The 21902-nt window shown below is 35.9% G+C and overlaps 1 protein-coding gene across 1 annotated transcript in view; it reads right to left on the bottom strand.

Annotated features, from left to right (window-relative positions):
* Positions 1-227: 227 nt before the first annotated feature.
* Positions 228-21902, bottom strand: part of SEC63 (SEC63 homolog, protein translocation regulator) — a 63474-nt gene continuing 41799 nt past the window's right edge. The window contains exons 11-21 of the mRNA XM_054819821.1: positions 20680-20772; positions 14783-14937; positions 12840-12987; positions 10990-11072; positions 9278-9337; positions 8893-9051; positions 7990-8148; positions 6955-7056; positions 2140-2238; positions 1192-1296; positions 228-650 (exon numbers count right to left, since the gene is read on the bottom strand). Of these exons, the coding sequence (XP_054675796.1) occupies positions 507-650; positions 1192-1296; positions 2140-2238; positions 6955-7056; positions 7990-8148; positions 8893-9051; positions 9278-9337; positions 10990-11072; positions 12840-12987; positions 14783-14937; positions 20680-20772 (1307 nt within the window). The 3' untranslated portion in view covers positions 228-506. The remainder of the gene's footprint in view (positions 651-1191; positions 1297-2139; positions 2239-6954; positions 7057-7989; positions 8149-8892; positions 9052-9277; positions 9338-10989; positions 11073-12839; positions 12988-14782; positions 14938-20679; positions 20773-21902) is intronic.

Raw genomic sequence — 21902 nt, forward strand, 5'->3', positions numbered from 1 at the left:
TCACAGCAAAATATTTAATGAATACCACAGAACCAATCAAGTTTGAAAGTTGAGCAGATGTTGTTTCAATCAACAGAGATCTGTAATGTCAAATATACCAAAACGTTTTCTAAAATAAATCCCTAATGCAGAAAAATTGATTTAAAGTTTGCTCCTATCTAACAGTACCTTTTATTTAAATTGGACCCTATACTGATCAGACAATACATAGCCCACACTTTCAGACATTTATAATAAAAAAGCTTTTATTTTCAATTGAAACAAATGCACCATCCTGCACTTGAAGGCTATAATGAGCCATAAGCATATTCCAGGGTGTATCAATGGCAACAGATTTGTTTCACCTCCACTGAGAAGTTAACATAATGCACTCTTAATTGGTAAAGAAAAATTAAACTCAGCCTTCTCAAAGCTTCTGTACTGTGTTTCTTGGTTATTGTACAGTTCCACAGTCAGACCAAGAGTTTGCAGTGTGTACAGATATTGTAGTCAATCAATAGTATTGTTTAATCATCATCTTCCTCCTCTTCCTCTTCCTCCTCAAAACTGTCTTCAAAGCCCTCGCTGTCTTCCTGGTCCTCATCACCTTCTATTGCTGTATCCCATTGTGGATGATTTTCTGGCACTGGTTTTGCTTCATGAACTTCCAGCTTTAATTACATAAAGAAAAAAGGGGGGGAAAGGGTTACAAGACAATACACATCAAGTTGGGAAAACAAAAAACCCACCAAAACAACCCATCACACAAAATTGATAGTTAAAAAAAAAACAAACCAAAAAAACCACCAAAAACCCCAAAACAAAATGAACAACTGCTTCCAGAAATAGGGCATGCCAGATTTTTCTCATTAACTGGACGTATTTAGGACGAAGGGCAGGGAAATGGCATGGCAGATCTCAAGGTATAAAGCCAGAGCCAACCATACTGCAGAATTGAATAAATTTGAGAAAACATGTATTAAAATATTCAGGTGCTGGAAAGCATCACAAAATTTAGTCCCATTTAATCCATCACAAAATTGTCACTATTGGCATCAGGCAGAAACTGCTTTATAATATAAGCCCCTCCTTGCCACTGTCTGAAAATTAGGACAGCTTGAATTCTTAAAGATAACAGGACTTTTGGGGTTCCAATAGCCATATGAAGTAGCTTTCAATATAATACAAATATATAACACAATTACACATCACCTTCAATGGTTTAATCTGGTCCAATCCCATATATGAATCCGATCTTAAATAAACTGTGTACTGATAGTTTCCAGGCTTGCCTGGTGCTGGGAACTTCAGCTCTACCTACAAAACAGAATTCACGCTCTTAGTGCTTTCAAGTGACACACGAGAACAAGCACCCGAGTACTCTAACGAGCAATAAATATTACTACAGAATAATACTTTTTCTTCTTAAAAAGTTTCAGTTTCTTACAAGTGACACTTCCTTGAAAATCTCTACGTAATAAAGTACCCGCAGAAGAGACAGAATACCCAAGCACAATACCTTCCATGAAAGCTGAATAATCATCGGGTCACATTTTTTTCTGAATTAGACCAAGTAACTCTACATTAAGTACACAATTTCACCCTGTTGTATGCTTTCTAAATCTCAAAACCCCAAATGGGTTAAAATACTTAGTCTGCTGAAAGTATTAGCTTAACTCTACTGTTATTTGAAATTGAACATAAAATCTAGTTTAAAAGAACAAAATACATAAAATCTCCATTTTTCAGAAAAGCAAAGAACACAGTCAAAGGTTACAGTCTCAGAAAGGTTCATATGAGCCAAGGCTAATTAATTTGTCACAGCCTCTGCCTTACAGAAGAAGAACACTTAATAATTCTCACACATTTGAATATCTTTAAGAATGATCATTGGGTAAAAATACTGGTTTTCATCAGCTTTTGATATCGGGGAAAAAAACATTCTGCAAAGAAACTTTAAAGTCATCTTAAATTATTTTTTCTTTATTTTCAATTTTCACAGTTAAAAGGCTCTTCTCCACTTTTATTAGGAGAGTAAAATTTGTTTGCCATCTTAAGAAATAAGTATGAGAAAAATTAAAATCTAAATGTATTTGCATACCACAAGACACGTCAGTACAGTTTTGCAATACCCAAAAGAAAATTCTTCATGTACTTTACCTCTTCTTTATCTTTTAGTGTACAAACATGATATGGCATACATATTAGCATCTGCTCCTTCCGATCTGCAATATATAGCCACCACCATTCTTGTTTTTCCTTTCATAAAAGAAAAAAAAACCAAAAAAACAAAAACAAAACAAAAAGATTGTTAGTCATATAAAGTGATGTCCCTACACTTTGTAAGATGTAATTATGATTCACTGGTCCTTACAAAACAGATAGAAAGAAAATGATTTGTGTTCAGTGTTTAAAACTCTTGGATGTGTATGAATTAAATATATAGTATATACTGCACATTGAAAGCAAACAGGTTATCACAGGTAACTGCTGGTCTCCAAAGGCTTCATTCTGTATATTCAGCCTAAGCTACCATGTGAGACGTGGAACTGGTCTGAAGAATTGCGTCCACTGAGGATTAACGAACAACTTCATGCAACACAATACTACCTTAGGTCTGTCCGCAGAAATCCAGTCTGGATAAAAAAAGTCAGCATATAAAGCAAGACATGCCAAAAGACAGATATTCTTCCCAGTAAACAATCTTTTTCAGGAAAGTATGCTTTGCCCCACTTCCTCTCCCCCCCCTCCAGAAAGTGGGAATCTGCTGAAAGTTGGAATTTGGACATACCCAGATTTTACTTCAAGGAAGTATGAACTGCAGGCAATATTGAAATTTGAAAAGGATACCCAACAACTGCTGCCTACCACACACAGCCTTCAAAACAGCTGCAGGTCTCAAAGGTCTTGCCACTGCAGGCACTAAAGCAGAGTTCCCAAACTAAATGAAATTAAATGAGTACGGTCCTTCGTAAAAGACAGCAACACTGTACAAAAGTAACAGTTTATCCCTCAATTTGAGTCAGATTTTTAAGACCGTGGTGCAGTTCAGCAGCACAGGCACAACCATTCTCAAATGGGAAAGACTATATAGCTCCTCAGCATCAACTGTTCTTCGTTTAACCGCTACTCCACTTTGGTTAACTCTCTGGCACACATTTTTGGCAAAATCCACTTCAACACAACCTTTCTATTGCAAAGAGGTTAGTTTAGTACTGAAAAGCAAGTTTCCCTTCCTTCACCTCTTTAAGTCTTTCGTTAAAAAAAGTGAGAATAGTGGGAGGGCGGGACACGACGACTTCATAGTTATGAAGAAATATTTTAGTGGATAGGTAATAGTCATAACAGCATAGTCTTACCCTTAGGGCAAAAAAGGGGACAACCCCACACCTTTTAGACAACCCAAATACTGGGCTCCTGAACTGTGTTCCAAAACCATTTTTACCCACCCCTGATGGTCTGGTAACCGATCACATTTATAAAATGCCCTAAAGAGTGCATCTTATGACAGTTACAAGTCACACTTCAAACCAGGAGGCCAATTTTTATATAATTACACCAACAACCACCAGGTAGTTGCTTCAGCACTGCATGAAAGTGGTTGTTTTGTTTTTAATCTAACAGCATTAAAGGGACTGAATGAAAAGATATAAAGGACTTTAATACCACCTCTGAGCCCCTTCCAAATTCCACAGGTGGGAAGCAAATGATGTTAATATGGAGAATTTGAAGAATTTTGTCTCTACTGAAAGAGTCAAGAGTTCAGTAGTTTTGGTGTGGGTTTGTGGGGTTTTTTTTTGTTTTTGAAACACTTCAGAAGTCAATGTTTGGTGATCTGAAGCTTAAATAATGCAGGTTGAAAAATTACAAAAGCTAAATCAACTCCTTTTCTCTTTTGAAGCGACTAATTGTTACGCTAGTAATAATTATCACCATCTCACTGAAATATTCAACTAGCAAACTATAGATTTACAACAGCAAGACACTCACACCAGCAACTGAAACACCCTGATTAGCACTGTTGAGTCCTAGAGCAGAGGAGTGTAAAATTAACTCAATATGTTAATGCCCATTTTACAGTGTATAAAAGCAAAACCAACTACATCGCAGTAAAGCAACAGCAATTCCTTCACCTGTTTAGAACTTGCACTGAGAACAGGACAAAAACCTATTCATATACTATATGAATATGACCAGAAATCATAGAATTATAAGATGACCTTTCTACAACTATTCTAAGTGATTTTCTTTATGAAAAGCTGTCCCATGTGATTACAAGGCATAAGTTATTTTATCTGTAAGTTTCAACAATAAATATACTGTCAATCTCCTTGACAGCTCTAGCAAAGAAGAATCTTATGCAGTTGAAGTGTTTATTTCCTAGCCAAGGGGCCTCTAGGAATAGAAGGATAAACAGCATAAATAGCACAGATGAACAAGAACTACAGAAGCTAGATCTATTACAGAAATGGCTACTCACCATTTGGGGCCTACAAGGACTCCAACCATAGAAAAATGACCTGCATTTGTATCAATACATTATTTTTTGATGTCACCAAAACACTGTGCTGACTTACTATACATTGTGTATGTTTCCATCACTCTCAATGGCAAGGAATAATTTATTTTTTTTTTTTAGAACAAAGATCAAAACTACCAACTGGATTTTCACAAAAAATGATAAAAATAACAACCAAGGGGGGAAAAGAAATACCAGAACAAATGATGTTCATTGATCTAATGCTCATATAGAGTAAACTCTTTGGAAGTAAAGCTCCTGACCCCAAAGTACCACTGTTTTTTTTATAGAAAGGACAACTGCGCAGAAGTGTCATTTTCCTCTCTCTTATTGGGTGGAATTTAAAGTTTATGCCTGTGAGAATCTGGCAAGCTAACAGGCAAGTGGGCAAAATGCCCTTTAACAGATGGGTGCAAGGTTTGGCATGCCAGGGAACCAGTATGTTCATTAAATTGGAACACCAGGGCCAGTTTCTACCTAAAAATGTCAAAACTACAATCTGTGCAGTTTCTGGATCCACGGATGCAGAGGCAGAAGATAATTATTTAGGAACCTGCATATATTAAAGATGCATCACTGGCAGAGTAATCAACTGCCCCAAAACTTAGATGAAACAGCATTAAGGTTACTGCCTGAAAACAAGTATATTAGGCTTGCCTACACTCAATTATCTGTAAATTCTGGAGATACAGAGATTCACACAACTACAGCATTTCATCCTTAACTCTGCATCTCGGAAATGGCCATGACCACAATACATGTAATGCTCTAAATCACAAGATGAAAAAACCACCCAGAGAGTACGATGGATTTTGTTCTTCAGATGTTGCAAATCAACTCTATCTGAACATGCTCCAACTGCAGCTACAGCACTAAGTACAGCTGCAGTCAACTATCAGGAAATCAGTTAAGAGAGGTTGGAAAATTTACAACTGCAGTACCATGAGATAATACGTGTGTATCTTTCAAGTTCAAGCATTTTCAGCCCTACTTTTTTTTTTTTTAATTAGTGTAGTCCTGTATTTAGGTTTTATCATAAAACACATCAGCAGCTTGGTTACACACAGCTGAAGCTTAAGCAGCTCTGTACAGAGTAAGTGTGAGCAAAGTCTCCAAAGGAACCCTCAGTGCAGTAAAAAAAGAAATGCAAAAATACAAATAGTTAGCGCCCAGTGGCACTGGGCATAGCACGTACTTGCTGTTTGAGCTTAGACTGATGACCAAAGCCAGCTGCCTTCACAGCAAGGAGGTATTAAGACTCTGCTGCATATTTGACATGATCTAAGGCAGCCAGAAGAGCAGTACTGCTGGAAGCTGTATAGAGAGATGGGAGGGTACTTTAGAGTGTCAGGAAAATACAGTATTAAGATCAGCCGTTACAAAACTAGATGTCGTGAGGGCACACAACTGTCAGCTAAGGCCTTCGGGAAAACAATTTCTTTGGTTTATTTGTATATCTTGTCTGGCTCCTTAGCAATAGGTCTGGCTTCCCACACTTTGCTTTCTAGTGATGGCAGAACTATATAAAAACAGCAGAAACAGCATGAGCGCAAGCATGGGGACCACAGAGTATGTTTTGCACATGCGATAAGCATACAGGGTATAGACATAAAGAGCCTTGGGGACTGAAAAGAGGGAGCAACTGTACACAGTGTCTTCCTTTTTTCTCATGTTTTCCTGTTCTTCCCCATGTCAGTTGTCTCCTTTAAAACACAAGAGGAAGCATAAGCCTTACACCCCACGTCCCTGTTATTGGAGACAGCATGACAAGAGAGAAGAGATCCCAGATTAGTTCCCTAGTCAGACAGCAGGGAAGCAAAGGAAGCCCTCTGAACCACTGGCCTGGAAAGAAAGTGTGGCCAAATACTCCTTCCTCCTGGTTCCAATCCAGTCGCCTCCCAAAAGACCTAACTAACTTGCTCAGAACACAAAAGCTTTGAAAAATCCCATCTTTTTCAAGGTTTCATTGCTGTAATGGGTTTTCAGACACCTACTGAGTAGTTAGCTGTTTGTGTCGGTAACAACTGATACTTCAGAACATACTTTCAACGCCAAAGGCTGCTGTAGAGACACCTCAGCCTATCTACTATACTGAGTCACCGCTCTCAAATACATCCCTTTGATACTCATCCACACCTGATCTTGTATTTTTGAGCTCTATTGGAAAGATTCTTCCACAATTGGCTTTTTTTTGGAACTTTAAATTCTACACAAGTTTGCAAGTATCTGGGAACTGGATAGATAGAACAATACATTAAAAGTTTTTAGGAAAGTATCTGAAGGAGTTTAAGAGGACTTTATAAATTAACACTGTTTTAAAATTAAGATTAGCAATTTTTTCAAAGTATTAGACTTTTAAAAAAGCCTAATATTTACAGTAAGGATATAGAAAGAGCAATTAATTTGTATTATATTAATTCTCATGTTTCACAAGTGTAATGTTTTCTCTTACTGACCTCAGGAAAAAAAAGACTGTAAACGGGATGCGTTATCTTTGACTTCGTTTCAAGAAGAGCTCGTTCCTTTCTCTGTATACTTTGCTGTAACTCTTGCCACTCCTGTGAAAGACAAGTTTAAAGAGTTACTGTGCACTAGCCATCTTTTGCATTAAAAAAAAAAAAAAGAAGAAAAATTTTAGCCCATGGAAATGATACATATGGCTAGTTCTTCTGCTACACTACAGATTATAAGAGGGAAAGGCATGTAGAGATTAGGTTATACACTATGATTAAAAGAAAAAAAAAGCCACAATAAAACTGAAGAGACTGCTCAGGTAAACAAATTCCCCCAAACCCCAAAATACAGATCTGCAGGGCTTGCACACATTCTTCAAAAGTCAATTCTACAGCACTGCCTATAAACACTCCCTACCTAAGGTGTAAGAACCCTGATTACAAGCTTGATGATTCTTTTCCCATCGAAAGCTTATTCTCACCCTCTACAGGACTTGCAGCTGTCACTCAAGTCTTCCACTGTAAGACCTGTGGTGCAGAAATCACCTACCACCACAATGCCTCATTGTCAATTACAATTACAGTTTCAAACAACTAAATTATTAACAATTACTAGAATTTAGTAAGCACATGTACAAGTTCATTCAACTACTGCATGCTTACAGTACGCATTACGCGGTATGCAACAGCCACCGCATGTAAAGAACAAAGTTCAGAGACATTATCTCACAAAATCTGCAGTAGCTAGTAATCAAATTAAGCTGAAAGAAACATTACAATCTTTTCCTGAAGTTAAGAATGACATGAGAAAAACAGCTTAAGTTTTCTGTCTATGCTGCAAAGACCCTTCACTGCTCTCTCTGAAACAGAGTTGTAATGACAAAGCTCTTATGCCAGAATGAGGTCTGAAAACCTCTGGAGAACTGATATTACTCCTTCATCATAGTGTTGCCTAGCCTGAGGGGATGCTAGAGGATTAAAATGCATTTTCTCTCAACCTCAGAGGCAACATTACCCTTCAGAAAAAGTAAAGCTTACAGCTTCATCATCTTTGTTTTGCTTCTCATCTTGTTCTCTGTCAGAGTCTCTGTCACTTCCATCATCTTTTTCACTTTGAGAGTCCCTGTTTGTTTCTTCTTCTTCAGATTCACTTCCTTTATCAGAGATCTCCTCCTCCTCTTCCTTCGCAACTACTTCCTAATGGAAAAGAAAGAGGAAAAAAAAACCCAAAACAAATACCTCTAACTTAGTTTGTCTGCATTATTGTAGTACGCAGCATTCACAGCACCTGTCTTAAGGTCATAGCCCTTATTTCCTATTTTGATCTACACTTCTGGTTTCACAGAGCACGTCTACAGTGAAGACTACTTCACGTGCTTCATGATCACTTCATGTGCTAAGAAGAGCCAGGAAGCAATTTTCCTTCTCCATATGGCATCCACAACACAAATAGGAGAAAACAGCATTTGATTCTGGGATCACATTTCAAAAAGTCATAAGAAAATTAGAGAGAATATAAGGAAGTACCTACAATATGGCCCATGCGGTGGAGAAAACACCATGCAATGGGAGCATAAAGGTCCTAAAGCTACTTAACTTAGCAAAAGAAAGTCTCATTTCAGTTTTTTCCTTTAAAGTAAAAGTAGAAGGTACTGAACCTCCCAAAAAGCAGCATAACCAGAACTAATAAGAAGGGACTATGAAGCCAGACTTCTAAAGCAGTTGGGCACAACTTTCAGCAGGCCCATGGAAACATTACTGTGGTCGTTCCCTGATTATTTTACCAGTCATTTTTAAACATCAAGGAAAAAAAATGCTATTTACAAAAATATGCTTTACAAAAGCATAGAATCAGATGTAACAAGACAGATAAAAACCCCCATCAGATTAAGAATGATAAGCTGAACAAAATGCTAAAATATCAATTAATCTATGAGCTACCCCATTAGCTTGTTTTTGCTTCTGCTGTTTTGGTGGCGGCAATGAAGGTGGCACAGGTTTCTTTTTCAACGGCTTCTTTTTCTTTGATTTTGAAGCTTTCTTGGTTCCTTTATTCTTTTGCTGCCATCCTTTGCTCTTAACTTTGTTGACATCTCCTTGCTGTAGGAAAGCAGTATTTAAAATATTTATTCTGTTCATTAAATTTCAGGCATTCACTGCACTTTATGCATTTTAAGCTGAGAACTAAAGTTAGAAAGCATAGCTCAAGAGACACTTCGGGAAGCGTTTATGGGGAAAAAATGCTTGAGAAACACACAATTAGCAATGCAAGATCTGAAAGAAAGTTCTCTTTAGCTAGCACTAGGAACATTCATTTTTCACTTACCCCTTCTTCTGTTGGTTGCTCTTCGGCTGCACATATAGACTGTTCCTTTTCAAACACTTCCTGGTTAGAGAAAGATGTGAAAACTATTAATGCCTCTCTGTACCAAAAGAGCAAATTATTATTTTATATTTGAACTTAAACTAAGTCACCTTAATCAGGTCTGGAGGTTTTACTTATTACGGCAAATTCTTTTATCAGTGACAAACACAACAGGGGATTAACAGATCAAAATTAAACACTGTTTTGAACATTTGGTCTAGGATTTTTCCATCACTAACATTCTAAAGAATTTTAGTTACAACATGTCATCTTGTTCCAAAGAATCTACTTGTTTTATAAAGCACAGAAATCCTGTATCACAAAAGCAAGCAGTAGTAAAACGCAAATTTTGCTCCAGTTGCCAGAGCATTATAAACTTCAACAGCTGCACTGCTACTCAGGGACACAGGACAACAAATCAAACAAGAAATATGAAATGTAGACTAGAATGTGTCTATACAAATAGAATTTCTTTCATGCATTTCTTCAAAACATACTATATACCATTAAAAAAAAAAATCAGTCATAAGGAGCTGTCTGGTATAAAGATGACAAATATGAGATACCACCACAAGAAAAAGCATCATATAAAAAGCTAGCTCTAGTTTGTAGGTCATGTATCTCAATGCCAGACTGCCTAGTGGAGTTCATGCAGAAAACATGTTAGATGAGTTTTCTATATGCTGTCAGATGTTTTAATTAATTTCTAAGTACAGTTCAATATGCCAGTTTTCAGTTTCCTTCATTTTTAAGGTCCAGCATAGCAATACAGCGCTTTCACTCTCTACCTGCTGCATCCTCAGTCATCATCAAGATGATGCGTTCTGAAATTCCATAGCATGAACACATGGTACTTGTATCTACAGACTGCTGTCTGCTGAACTGGCTTCAATGGCTAATCTGATCCTCAACTATAACACCCATGCTTGTACTCCTTACCTTAGAGGCATAACTCAGGCTTTCCATTTACTTAGACAATTATCTGAACAGTACAGATGCAAAAATTGACAGTGCAGGCTTTGTCAGGTAAAAGTTTGTTTGGTTTCCATGCATTTAAGTTTTTTGTTCAAAGAAAGTCATTACTACATTTTAAGCTAAAAAATAAGCACAGGTCAGAAGTTTAACTACTAGGGTGTAGTATTATTTTGGTTATGCCACACTGCTACCCATTCAGCAGTCCACTTCCTTCACGTGGCACAGCTGTACCTCCTTTCTATTAAGTTATGTATATTCTGCATTCTCCTGGACTGAGTTTCTTTCATAAAAGTGTATAAAACACCCAAGAGATTTGTAACATTATGAGCCCACATAAAGTGAAATCAAACACTATCCTAAGGACTTGAGTGAATACTTTATTCTAGTTCAAAAACTAAGTTTCTGAATGTCTCTTTTCCTGTTACTTACAAACCTCAGGGCAGTATCACTTGCCATATTATTTTACTGTTCCCTAGACAACTGCAAGGAGTCAGACTGAACTTTGGTTTGATTCCAGGAAAACTTTCTCATTCAGAAACAAAAACATAAGGGAGGATTAGGTGCACAAGTTCTCAATTTCAAATCTTAATTTTACAGTTTTATTTACAAACCACTATGTGAGCTTGAAAAGCAGCAATACCTATTTATTAGCATATACTTGCAATTACCCTGAAAGAACAATTATTCTTAATACTTACTGCCATGGTCTGTCTTGTTAGTGTGACCAGAACAGTGACAAGAGAACCTACAGTAATATTGTTGCTGTCTTCATCATCCAAAACTAGTGTAAAAAGAAAAGCAACACATCTATTAAACTTCTCTAAAGCCTTTTTTTTCCATTAAACATTGTTTCTGTGATGTCTAAATATAAGCATACACATTTCACAATTTTTAACAAAAAACAATTTCGAAATAGTATTAAATAACTCTTACAACCTCAAATATACTATCAGGATGAGGGCTGGCAATTCAGCAAACTATAAAACAGCAACATTGAGTTTGAAATTTTAATTGCATGAAAGTTAGAAAATTCAAAGTTATAGCTGCTGTGGGAACCATAACTCTGTAATATTGCGCATTATATATTAAAGCATAAAACTTCAGAAACATGAAATACCACACATGACCAAAGGGACCCTGTTATATTTGTTCTGGGAATCATAACTTTGATTTTCCTGACTTTCATATGATTAATAACTCAATTTCAATGCCACATTAACAATCATGCATTTAATTCTTTTTTAAGTAGAAGGCAAAGGAAAATAAAAGAACAGTAATGATTATTTTAACTAAAACATCAAACATAAAACCCACAGGAAAGCCACTGAGGAGTTTATATCTCCAGTCCACGAACTGGAGAATGTCCCAGGTTGGGGAGGAAGAGTTATATCCCGGTGTGGACTTCCCTCACCGCCACCACCACCCCCCAAGAAAGCAGTTTTACTATTCACTAGTTTATACACATATCTTTTATATAATGGTAATATCAAGCTAAGTAGAAAAGCATATGCATTGTTTAATCCTCCATATCACACCTGAATACAGTTCTGTGACAAATGACGACTACAGGCAGAAAAGGATTGCTTGCCAAAATAAGGGAAGATACTCCAAGACTAAATTTTAAGCAGATTAACAGGACTGTGTACAATCTTGTGCTACAAGAAGATAAAGTCTTTTTTTCAATTGTTTTTAAAAACACACATAAACAAAATTTAGAAATATCAAGCTTAACAGACTTTTGCTTCTTTAATAGCTATTTCCATTAACATTTGCTTCACAGATGACTATGCATGAGCCAAATTACAAATTAGGCTACCCAAACAAAACATACCACACATTTTGAATTTGATCATTGCAACCAATATAAACTCAAAACGAGTATTAGAACAACCTTTCAAATATCTCACATTTACTAGTGCTGATCTTCTACAAAGGAAAGGTGACCGCAAAACCAATTCACTTTCCACTGAAAGGCTGCCTAACAGGAACTGCTTAATAACATACCTACTCTTCAGAAAGGAAGAGCATTATACATTCACGGAAACAGTGCACACAAAAGGCAGCTAAGTATAGCACGGACAAATTCTGCCAGATATAAAAAACATACAAGGATTATCACAGAGGAATCCATGAATATTTAGTCATCAGGGTCTCCAACTCAAAATCTCACAAAGGACTCTCCATGCTGGAGTAAGCGGAGCATAAATTCTGGAATAAGCACAACTTTTTAAGATAGCTAATAAAAGTGGTATTTCAAGCAGAATTCCACATTGCTCATGAAATATTAAATCAACGGATGAAATATCAGATAAGTTCCTGTAGGAGAAAGTACTGCTGGCTGGGGAATCTGTGAAATGTTTCAATGTACTTTATCTCCTCAGACTATAAATCTCATGTACAAGAGCCCGCCACTCAAAAAAGTATGTCATTTCCAGGCCACATAAATAACTGTGAGTTGTGTTTCAGCGTCCTCCAAAAGCTCACTGCCAACAGACTATCAAAATGTCAGAAGAGCGACATATACAGAACAAAAGGACTTCCCACTCACCCTGTGGTTTTATATCCATAGTGACATACGGAAAGCTGCCAAGGACAGCCATAACTTCTTCATATTTCTTATCTTCTAGGAAATGCAGCAAATTGCGACGATCAGAACCTTTCAAACTCACCAGATCCTGAATACTTTTGATTTTATGCTGAATTTTAAAAAAAAAAAAAAAAAAAAGGAAGTCACATGGTAGCAGAGAACACAGTCTGCAAATAAACTCTTGATAATACATCACTTGTGTTCCCACATTACTAATACATATGCACCATTTGATTTGTTCTTATAAAAACCATACTTTAGGAAACTAGCAAGCATGTGTTCTGAGAAACAATGAAACAAAGAGGATGCATTCAAACCTGCTAAATAGTATGGAACACCCCACTGTTCAAAGCAGCGCTATGCCACCTCTTAGAAACTGAATGCATTTCTTATAAAACTATTACTTCAGCCAGCTTTTTCAGAAAGCTGAGCCAAGAAATTTTACTAAATGGGTTCTTTATTTAGAGTACTGCAGTGCTTTGAGATTTATATCAGGAGGAACATCTAAGTTACTTTTCTTTTCCAATACTGAATTGCAAACAAATCTAAAACCATTTCTTTTAAGATCTGAAGAGCAGAGTGAAAACAATAAAAGAAACACAGATTTGTCTGAACACTTGATTACTTCAGTCCATCAGAGAAGTGCATATTTTATTTAAAACAGCTTCACGTATCTAGGTAGACTGATCATACCTCCACTCTAGGGGTCTGTATTTTTTAAAATTTTAATCAATGGAAATCCTGTACAAACCAATCTAATAAATTGGTCTCATCCCTCTTTCAGAGGAAGGACAGGTGAAGTTATGAGACAGCCAAATGCTTGATTTCTGTACTTCGTTACACTGCACATGCAAAAAAATACATCTAAAATGGTGTGCTTTTTTGTATGCTCCCTGTAGTTTAGGGCTGGATTAAGAAAAGTAACTGTTTGACGATACCTACAGGAGAATTATTCTTTTACTTCAACCACAAGAAAAGACTACTTGACTACTTGATGAACAAATATCTTCAAAGGGCATTAAAAAAATGCAGTACTCAAGTATTCTTTATCTTCACATTAACACAGAAACATTTAAACACCATCTAAGGCAGTAGTTAAAGCTAAATAAAACTTCAATTAGATAAAAAGAATATTTTTTAAGACTGATAAGAATTAACCATTGTAGTAAGACTATCACAAAGTCATCAGCTTCTACTAGAAGACAACTGCTTGTCTCTAACCAAGTTTTCCTAGAAGATATACTACAGTGAAACAAACAAGCAGGTTTGAATACAGAGATACAGTCAGTGCAACAGGACTGAAGACACGCACGCAGGTATTCAGAAAAGACTATTACTTTTTGTCCTTAAATTCTACAAATACCAACACTTATCCAACTACAACTACACAGCAATAGCCTTTTAAAGCATCCTCTTTCATACACAAAGGATCACAAATTCTGAAATACTTCCCACAGTAATTGATTATTTTTTTCCTTTTAGGAACTTCTCTGTGCTACCTTCCAAATATATTTTCTATCAAACTAGATTAAGATTGATGTAAAGACAACAAAGGAAAAAAATTCCCAGTAGGATATTCCAGCTATATTCTGGAAAAATGTTATATTAAATAGGAGACAGTACTCTGTAAGAAGGAGGAAACTGTTTCTTCTGTTTGTGAGGTCAATGTAGACTGATCTTTTAGAGTCTTCTACACTTAGAAGATCTCTGATCTCAATTCCCACCTCCTGAGAGGGACTTTAAAGAGACACAGACCTAGGAAGTATTCTATTGAATTCCTGAAAAAAATAAGTATCTTTTTATTCTCTTAGTTAATTCATGACCTTGCTTCCTTATAGGCAAACAGGTGAAAAGTAACAGAAAGTGTTTTCAGATGTTAGCAAGTATCGTTTACAGTTTTATACCTTTTTATGATTGGAGACCCGCCTAAGGTTGTCCTCTTCAATGTGAGGCAGCTGCAAAAGGGGGGACTTGAACTGCTGAAGTCCCTGGACAGTCATCTGGGAAAGCTTCATGCAATTTTCCAAAGATCCCAAAGATGGAGCACGGAACTCCCTTTCTTGGGGAGAATGAAACAGAAGACATAATTTTTAATTTTTTTTCTTGTTACACTTTTACAATGTATACTTGTGTTATAGAATACAGAAAATCGTGTTTTCAATCAAGCAAAAGAAAGAAGCATCTTAAAGTGTGCAGCATAATTAACCAGGCAGCCTTTTTGCTCTCATTGCAGTCACACAGCTCAGCAGATTTTTTCTTCCCTCTATTTAGGCTATCACAGCTGAACTCTAAGAAAGGGAAAGACTTCCATCTAACATTGTCTCAGGGAACAGCAGCACAATGTATCTATGCAATTACTTGAGACAAAAATGTCACCACTTAAGTTGTTGGGTTTTTTTTTTTTTTTTTTAAAAAGCAGCATCAAACCCAACTTATTTAAATTTGTACAACATATATAATGTGTTTAGCTCTACTTTGTAAGCATATCCTTAGTTTATCAGTAGACATTAATCTTTAACAACACAATGTATTATTTATAAGATTTTCATCCTGAGGGATAAAGGTGGCAGCCTATTACATGCAAGAAAAAAATGTAGGTATAACTAAAGCTAAGCAGAGCATATTATGTTAGAAGGCAATAAGAATAGCTGTAAAAATATCAAAGGCATGCCTTTAAAACTAAATCTAAAGGTTAAAAGGGGTGTCTGAACAAACATCTATTCAACTTTTCTTTCAGGAATGTTTTAAAGTACAGAGGTATATACGCTCTATGTAAATAAAATCACTAAAAGGTAGACAAGAAAAAGCCTTAACCAGAACAGAGCAAAGCAAAAAGTCATTTAATACTCTTCATCATGTCTGCAAAGAAATGAAAAAGCAAAGCAGACAGGTTTCCACATACTGCTATTTAACTCTTAGACAACCATCCATTCATAAATAAGACTTCTCAAAACCCTGTTTAGAAAACTCATTTCCGAATATTAATAAACAGTATGAAGACTATATGCAATGCAAAGAGAAAAATAACTCGTGAATGGAACTATCCGGCTAGACATACTGATAGGTAGCAAAGACATAACTTCTACCTTTCAAAAAAAACAAAAAGGTGACGGAAAGACTAATCTCCCAACTAAATAGCACAAAATTTATTTTCCATCTTACCTATCTTCCACTTCCCCTGTAATTTTTTTGGCTGCTGCTAAGGAATGTCACAGGATTTTTTTAAATTAAAACAACCTCACGCTGCAAACCAAGTTAACAGAGGAATCCTAAATATCATCTGACAAACTGGCTTTTGCAAGAAATTCACCTAGAGCTTGTTGACTACAGAGCACTAGTCAGAGTAGAAATTCTTCTCTTTCTTAAAGCATTAACCCATCATCCATATGACAGCAGTAAAATATTTTAACGAAGCTGGGTAATATTATTTTGGTTTCCTGAAAATGATACAGGACTTTATACTCCTCCAAGAGTGGATCTGAGGACAGTATAGATTTTAACAACACCCAGTTGCCCCCACCATAAAATGAATGCCATTGCTGCACACACTTTGACAGCTTCTGCTTGTCGAAGTACACAAGGCAAGATGACCTTTAATTTAAGGTCATGAAGTCACCCAAAACATATGACATTAAATTTGACGTTAAAGTAAATTTAAATCCAAATCAGAGTTGCTTATGAAGGAATGGTATACACCTGGGTCAAACCACAACCTTTATGTACATTACACTGCAGCCTCCAACCCGGATTAAGACTTGCACTTGGGCTGGACAGCTGAACGGACACCTAACTTTCCCGCAGACAGTTATGACAGCACATTCCATGGTTTTGGCAGCAAATACCTCGCTTGGCAGGGCACCTATATGGTTATGATACCTAAGGATGATCTCAAAGAAGCCATCAAAATCATTTAGACCTGCTAATTATCAACTACCAGTTGATCATCACAAAACAATGGATCTAAGCAAGGGATGCCACAGAGCAATGCGTATTTTCAGGGAGCTGCACGTAAAAAGAAAGTCTCACAGACTATGCAGAAGTCAAGCAAAAGAGTACAAGACATTTTATCTGAAGGTAGCTCACAATTGCCACATTTTCCAGCAGGCTGGAAAAAGCTTAGCAGTAAATAAAAACTCACTGGATTGAAAAGAAAATAGCATCAATTCTGTTTTGATGAAAGCAGATTAAAACTGTTCCTTGCAAATAACAAATCCAAATAACAACAAATCCAAACTCATGTGCAAAGTATGATAGGTCTGTTAAAAATTAAGAAGTAACCACAATTAAATGATTTTTATGCCAAACCTACACTCATTCTTTCCTGACAGAGTGTTTCTCACAGAGTTTGATAAGAAAGGCAGCGTCCATGACTTATGGGGATGCCCAAGCAGCCTGAGGCACCGCTTTTTGCTCTCTGGGGAAGCGGGATGCTTGTCCCTGTGAAGGGCTCAGGCAGCAGAACTTCATAAATCTCATTCTGTGATGTTCTGTCCTTACTGTTTCTCAGTCTTACATCTCCTTCAAGAACAGCTGATACTGGACCCATAGTTGAATGCTATGTGGACATTTCTAAAATTAACTAGGAAAACAAAGTGCCAAGATCCTGAAGATTCATCCAAGGTACTTTTCCTCAAAAGATGTGATTACAAAGTACGAATATAAATAGTTACAGATATTTTTAAGCTAGTAATAAGAACAATAACAATAATAATGGATATTTGAAAGAGATAAATGAACGCAGCACAAAATGAGACTCCTCATCCCACCACCAATTTAGGTTTCACAAAATAAGATTCATCCCCAAACTATTTCTTTAGATAGTATTAATGTAAGCCATCATCTTTGTATTTTCACAGATCAAGACTGCTGAACACCTATGGCTAATTATAGCATGCAATTAATTTTATGGACCATGTTAAGGCTGATTTAAGTGAAAATTAAAAGTAAAAATTAAAACTAAACCCAGAAACATCTGTAGTTAAGTTTTAAGCTAATTAAAATTACATTAAGATGACAAATACACAAACTTCAATGAAACAGTCTCTCGAAAATGTCAATATCTAATTTTACTCATATCTTAAAAAAAAAAAACCCAACACAAACAAAACACCAAAACCACTGATAACATCTTTTCAATTTCCAGTTGCTTCCCAACAGCAGTCGGCAGGGGGCAAAATTCTCTCTACATGTACAGTCATCAAAAATACAGCCAGTATTTTAAATTTGCTAAGTAGCAAAAAAGGTGATTTTCCTTTAAATGAAAGGCCAAAATTCTGAAACTGTTTACCTTCAAGTCCTCAAATTCATTATTGTTGGCCTCATAGGCAACGGTTTGGTATTACCTTTCCTTTAATGCTTTGTACTGAGAGCACTGGCATGGAAGTGAGAGGAAATGTTTGGTACAAATTTCTGAACGCTAACATTTTAAAACTTTGAAAATAATTTTGATAAAGGGTAGAAGATTTAGATTAGATATAATGAAAAAATTCTTCACTGTGAGGGTGGTGAGGCACTGGCACAGGTTGCCCAGAGAAGCTGTGGCTGCCCCCTCCCTGGAAGTGTTCAAGGCCAGGTTGGATGGGGCTTTGGGCAATGTGGTCTGGTGGAGGGTGTCCCTGCCCATGGCAGGGGGGTTGGAACTAGATGATCTTTGAGGCCCCTTCCAACCTAAACCATTCTATAAGTCTATGAAAACCTGCTAAAGAAATACCAAACAAATCCTCAACTATACCTGTGATATGCTGCTACTTCTTTTCCAAATCTATGGAAGTAACTTCTGCCATACATAATTACAGCTATAAATTCTCATCCACTTTCTCAGACTCATTGAGGTTGGAAGGGATTATGATAATCTCTAGCAATTGTTAGTAGTAGAGGTTGTTTAGGTTTGTTTTTTTAATAACCATCATTGCCATTTCACATGCAAATGGACTATCAGTTTACGCTACTGTCTTCCAAAATACTATTTAATTTTATTTTAATTTAAGCTAAAAATCTGAATTTTCTGGAATTTCAAAGCAGTTTATTAAATACACTACGTCTATAAATAATCGTTTTACTGTCAAATTAAAAAGGTATCTCCATGTACATACATAACTAGAAGAGAGGAATACAGCTACTTGGAGGTCATTCAAGTTGTAACGTGTATCAGGTACTGTAAGTATCTTATTTCAGCTTTTACAAGAAGAGCTATAGGTGTTTTTCATTTTTCAAAGACTTCCAGTTCTGTTGCATAAAAAAAGCTTCTGGCTATATTACTTTGGTTTCATTTTGCACAAGAGAAAACAAGTATTTGCTAGGTGACTAATATATACATAGGTCATCTAAAAAGACATCTTTCAGAGTTTTGAAGTATTTTTATTAAAAAAACTATCCAGATTAAAAAAACAAAACAAAATCCACATATCTACACTGGGCACACACAAGGGCTTCTAAACAAGTAAAAAGATGTCTTCATTCAAGCGCTTTTCATAATTAGCTCTAGTATGTGGACTTGGTCTGGACAAGCTAGCAAAACTTTAAAAAAAAAAACCACACTTCCAAAACAGGTATTTTTAAATGAAATAAATTATTAAATTTATAAATTTATGAAATAAATTATTAAACTAAACTAATTAAGTTTCACAGCATATCTTTGCAACTTTGTTACAGTGCTAGTCTGGAGAATATTCACAAAAAGATATCCACAGCTGAGCTCTTAATATGATACTCATTAATAAACAGAATCTAATGTTAGCTGAAGATTACTTCTACAATGAAAAAAAAGGCTACTGTTTACTTCCAGGTTTCAAATTTTCTCTCTAGCAATCTCAGAGACTAGTAAAGATAGGGTTTAAGAGAGAACTAGAAGTCTACTTAATCAATACTTCTTTCTAAAATAGGACATGTAAGGCAGCACACAACATCCTTATCTGCTCACACGTCCCCCCTCATACTTTATTTGGTTATGGAGCACAATTTCCAGCACCACTTACAATAGTACTGGGGAAAGTACTTCCCCCAAACCATTCTTGCTAGGAGGCTATCCAATGCTTATTAAAGGAGTTTTGGTCAAGTAAAGATAAACCAATAAGTATTATTTGATAGCAAACAAAATGGTCACGAATTTGGCATAAAAATATGCCTTGCCTATGTTTGTTGCAATAAAGGAATGAGATCCAAGTCTTTGGTTTTTTGCACTGAAAGCAACCATCTTCAGCATAATTGCCTTTTTACAGTAAAAATAAAAAAGCTTAAATATTACATTTCAATTAAATTGTAATTTCTACAGCAATTACGGCAAAGCATCTGCCCCTACAAGTTTAGAAAAAAAACCCTAGAGCAGGCTAAACAGCATAGGATCTTGAAATGGCAGATATGAGCAACATACAAAGAAACAATGACAAAGAAATGATCCCAAAAAAACAAGTGACACTCATAAAAGGAGAGGAAGAAGTGCAAATGAAAAGATGAACACAAGGTTCAGTTTGTCATACTTACCAAGCACTTACCAAGTGCTTTGCTATCGAAAATGGACCAGATCTTTAAGAAAAGGTTTTCAATTGCATTTAAGGAGAAACTTTTAATTGCAAAAATTACAAGCTGAACACACATACTGAAGATTTGAGTAGAGCTTGGCAGAGGCAGCAGCATTTCAATCCTCAAAATAGAGAACTCTCTCATTACAGTAAGAAGAGCAGAAGTGCATTTAGGCATTTCTAAATATCACAGGTTAAGTTTCCAACAAGAACTGAAGACTCTATGAAGTTTTGCAATGAAGAATCATATTTACTAGTTTTAATTATACAGCTTCTTTTCTTACCTTCCCGGCTTCGAGCCATTATTATTAGTTGGCAGATCACATTAATCATTTCTTGAAGTAATGCAGGACTCTTTTTCAGGATAAACTGCTGATCTGCAAGACATAACTTAGCTACAATTATGCTGCACTTCTATTGGGCAAAAAGGAGACAGTTTACATGAACTGAACATTTAATGGTGCGGTCTTCATTTCTATTCGTTCTTGTATTATTGAAAATACCACCTTATTCTCATTGACACATCCATCTGTAACATCCCTGAACAAAACAGGAAAGAGCAAGCACTAAGAGGGAACACAAATTTTGTATACCAGACAAGTAGCTTCCACACCAAATGAAGAAGTACTTATTAGATCCATCTGAAAAAGCAATAGGATGGCATGGACAATTTACCAGTCTTATTAAAATGGTATGAATTCTTTAGGTAATCACAGATTAAAAAAAGGATTTTTAATCTTAAGTGAAACACTGGTTTTGGGAAGAACATTATTTGTAAAGTACTAACTACTTTTGAATACAGACCTGTGAAGTTTAAATACAAACAGTAACTAAGTAGCAATGAAAATGAGAGATTTTTAGTGACTATTTAAAAATGATCCATTTTCTTTTGAAAGAAACTGGAAAATTTGAACCAAAGCATCTTCATTGGTTTGTTGTTTGGTTTTTGTGTTTGTTTTTTTTTTTAATTTGCATTAAAATACAGAACAACTCAAGTCTGCTGGTCAGTTTAAAAAACTGAGTTTCATGGCTGAAACTCAAGAACTGCATTTAGAAACATTTCAGTTTGTATATTTAGAAGTATGAAAAATTGCAAAACACAAACTGAAGCTCATATGTAACTGATATTTAAAGTTCTAATCTTGTCATTTTTGCTTCACATAGTAGGCTAAAAAACTCCAAAAATAACCATGCATGGAAATGTTACAGAGAGCAATATTATGCTTATCTTGGATTTCTTTACTCTGAAAAGCAAATACTTCACATGTTTAACTTTTTATTCTATTACAAAGAGAAAAAAAAATTATCAGTCACATTTGCAGCCAAAAAGTATTAAAAAATAGGATATCAGTATTACAGAGCTGTCAAGAGAATGAGTAAATGCGAAGCAAATGCTTTTAAAGAGTCATTAAAGTCGAAAAACTAAGCACACTGCATAGAGATCTTGAGCAGAGATCCATGCAACCCTTTAACGGACAAGAATTACGAGTACTGTAGCATGCAACGT

This window comes from Grus americana, chromosome 3 (genome assembly GCF_028858705.1).
Source record: "Grus americana isolate bGruAme1 chromosome 3, bGruAme1.mat, whole genome shotgun sequence".
In the NCBI taxonomy this organism is placed as follows: domain Eukaryota; kingdom Metazoa; phylum Chordata; class Aves; order Gruiformes; family Gruidae; genus Grus; species Grus americana.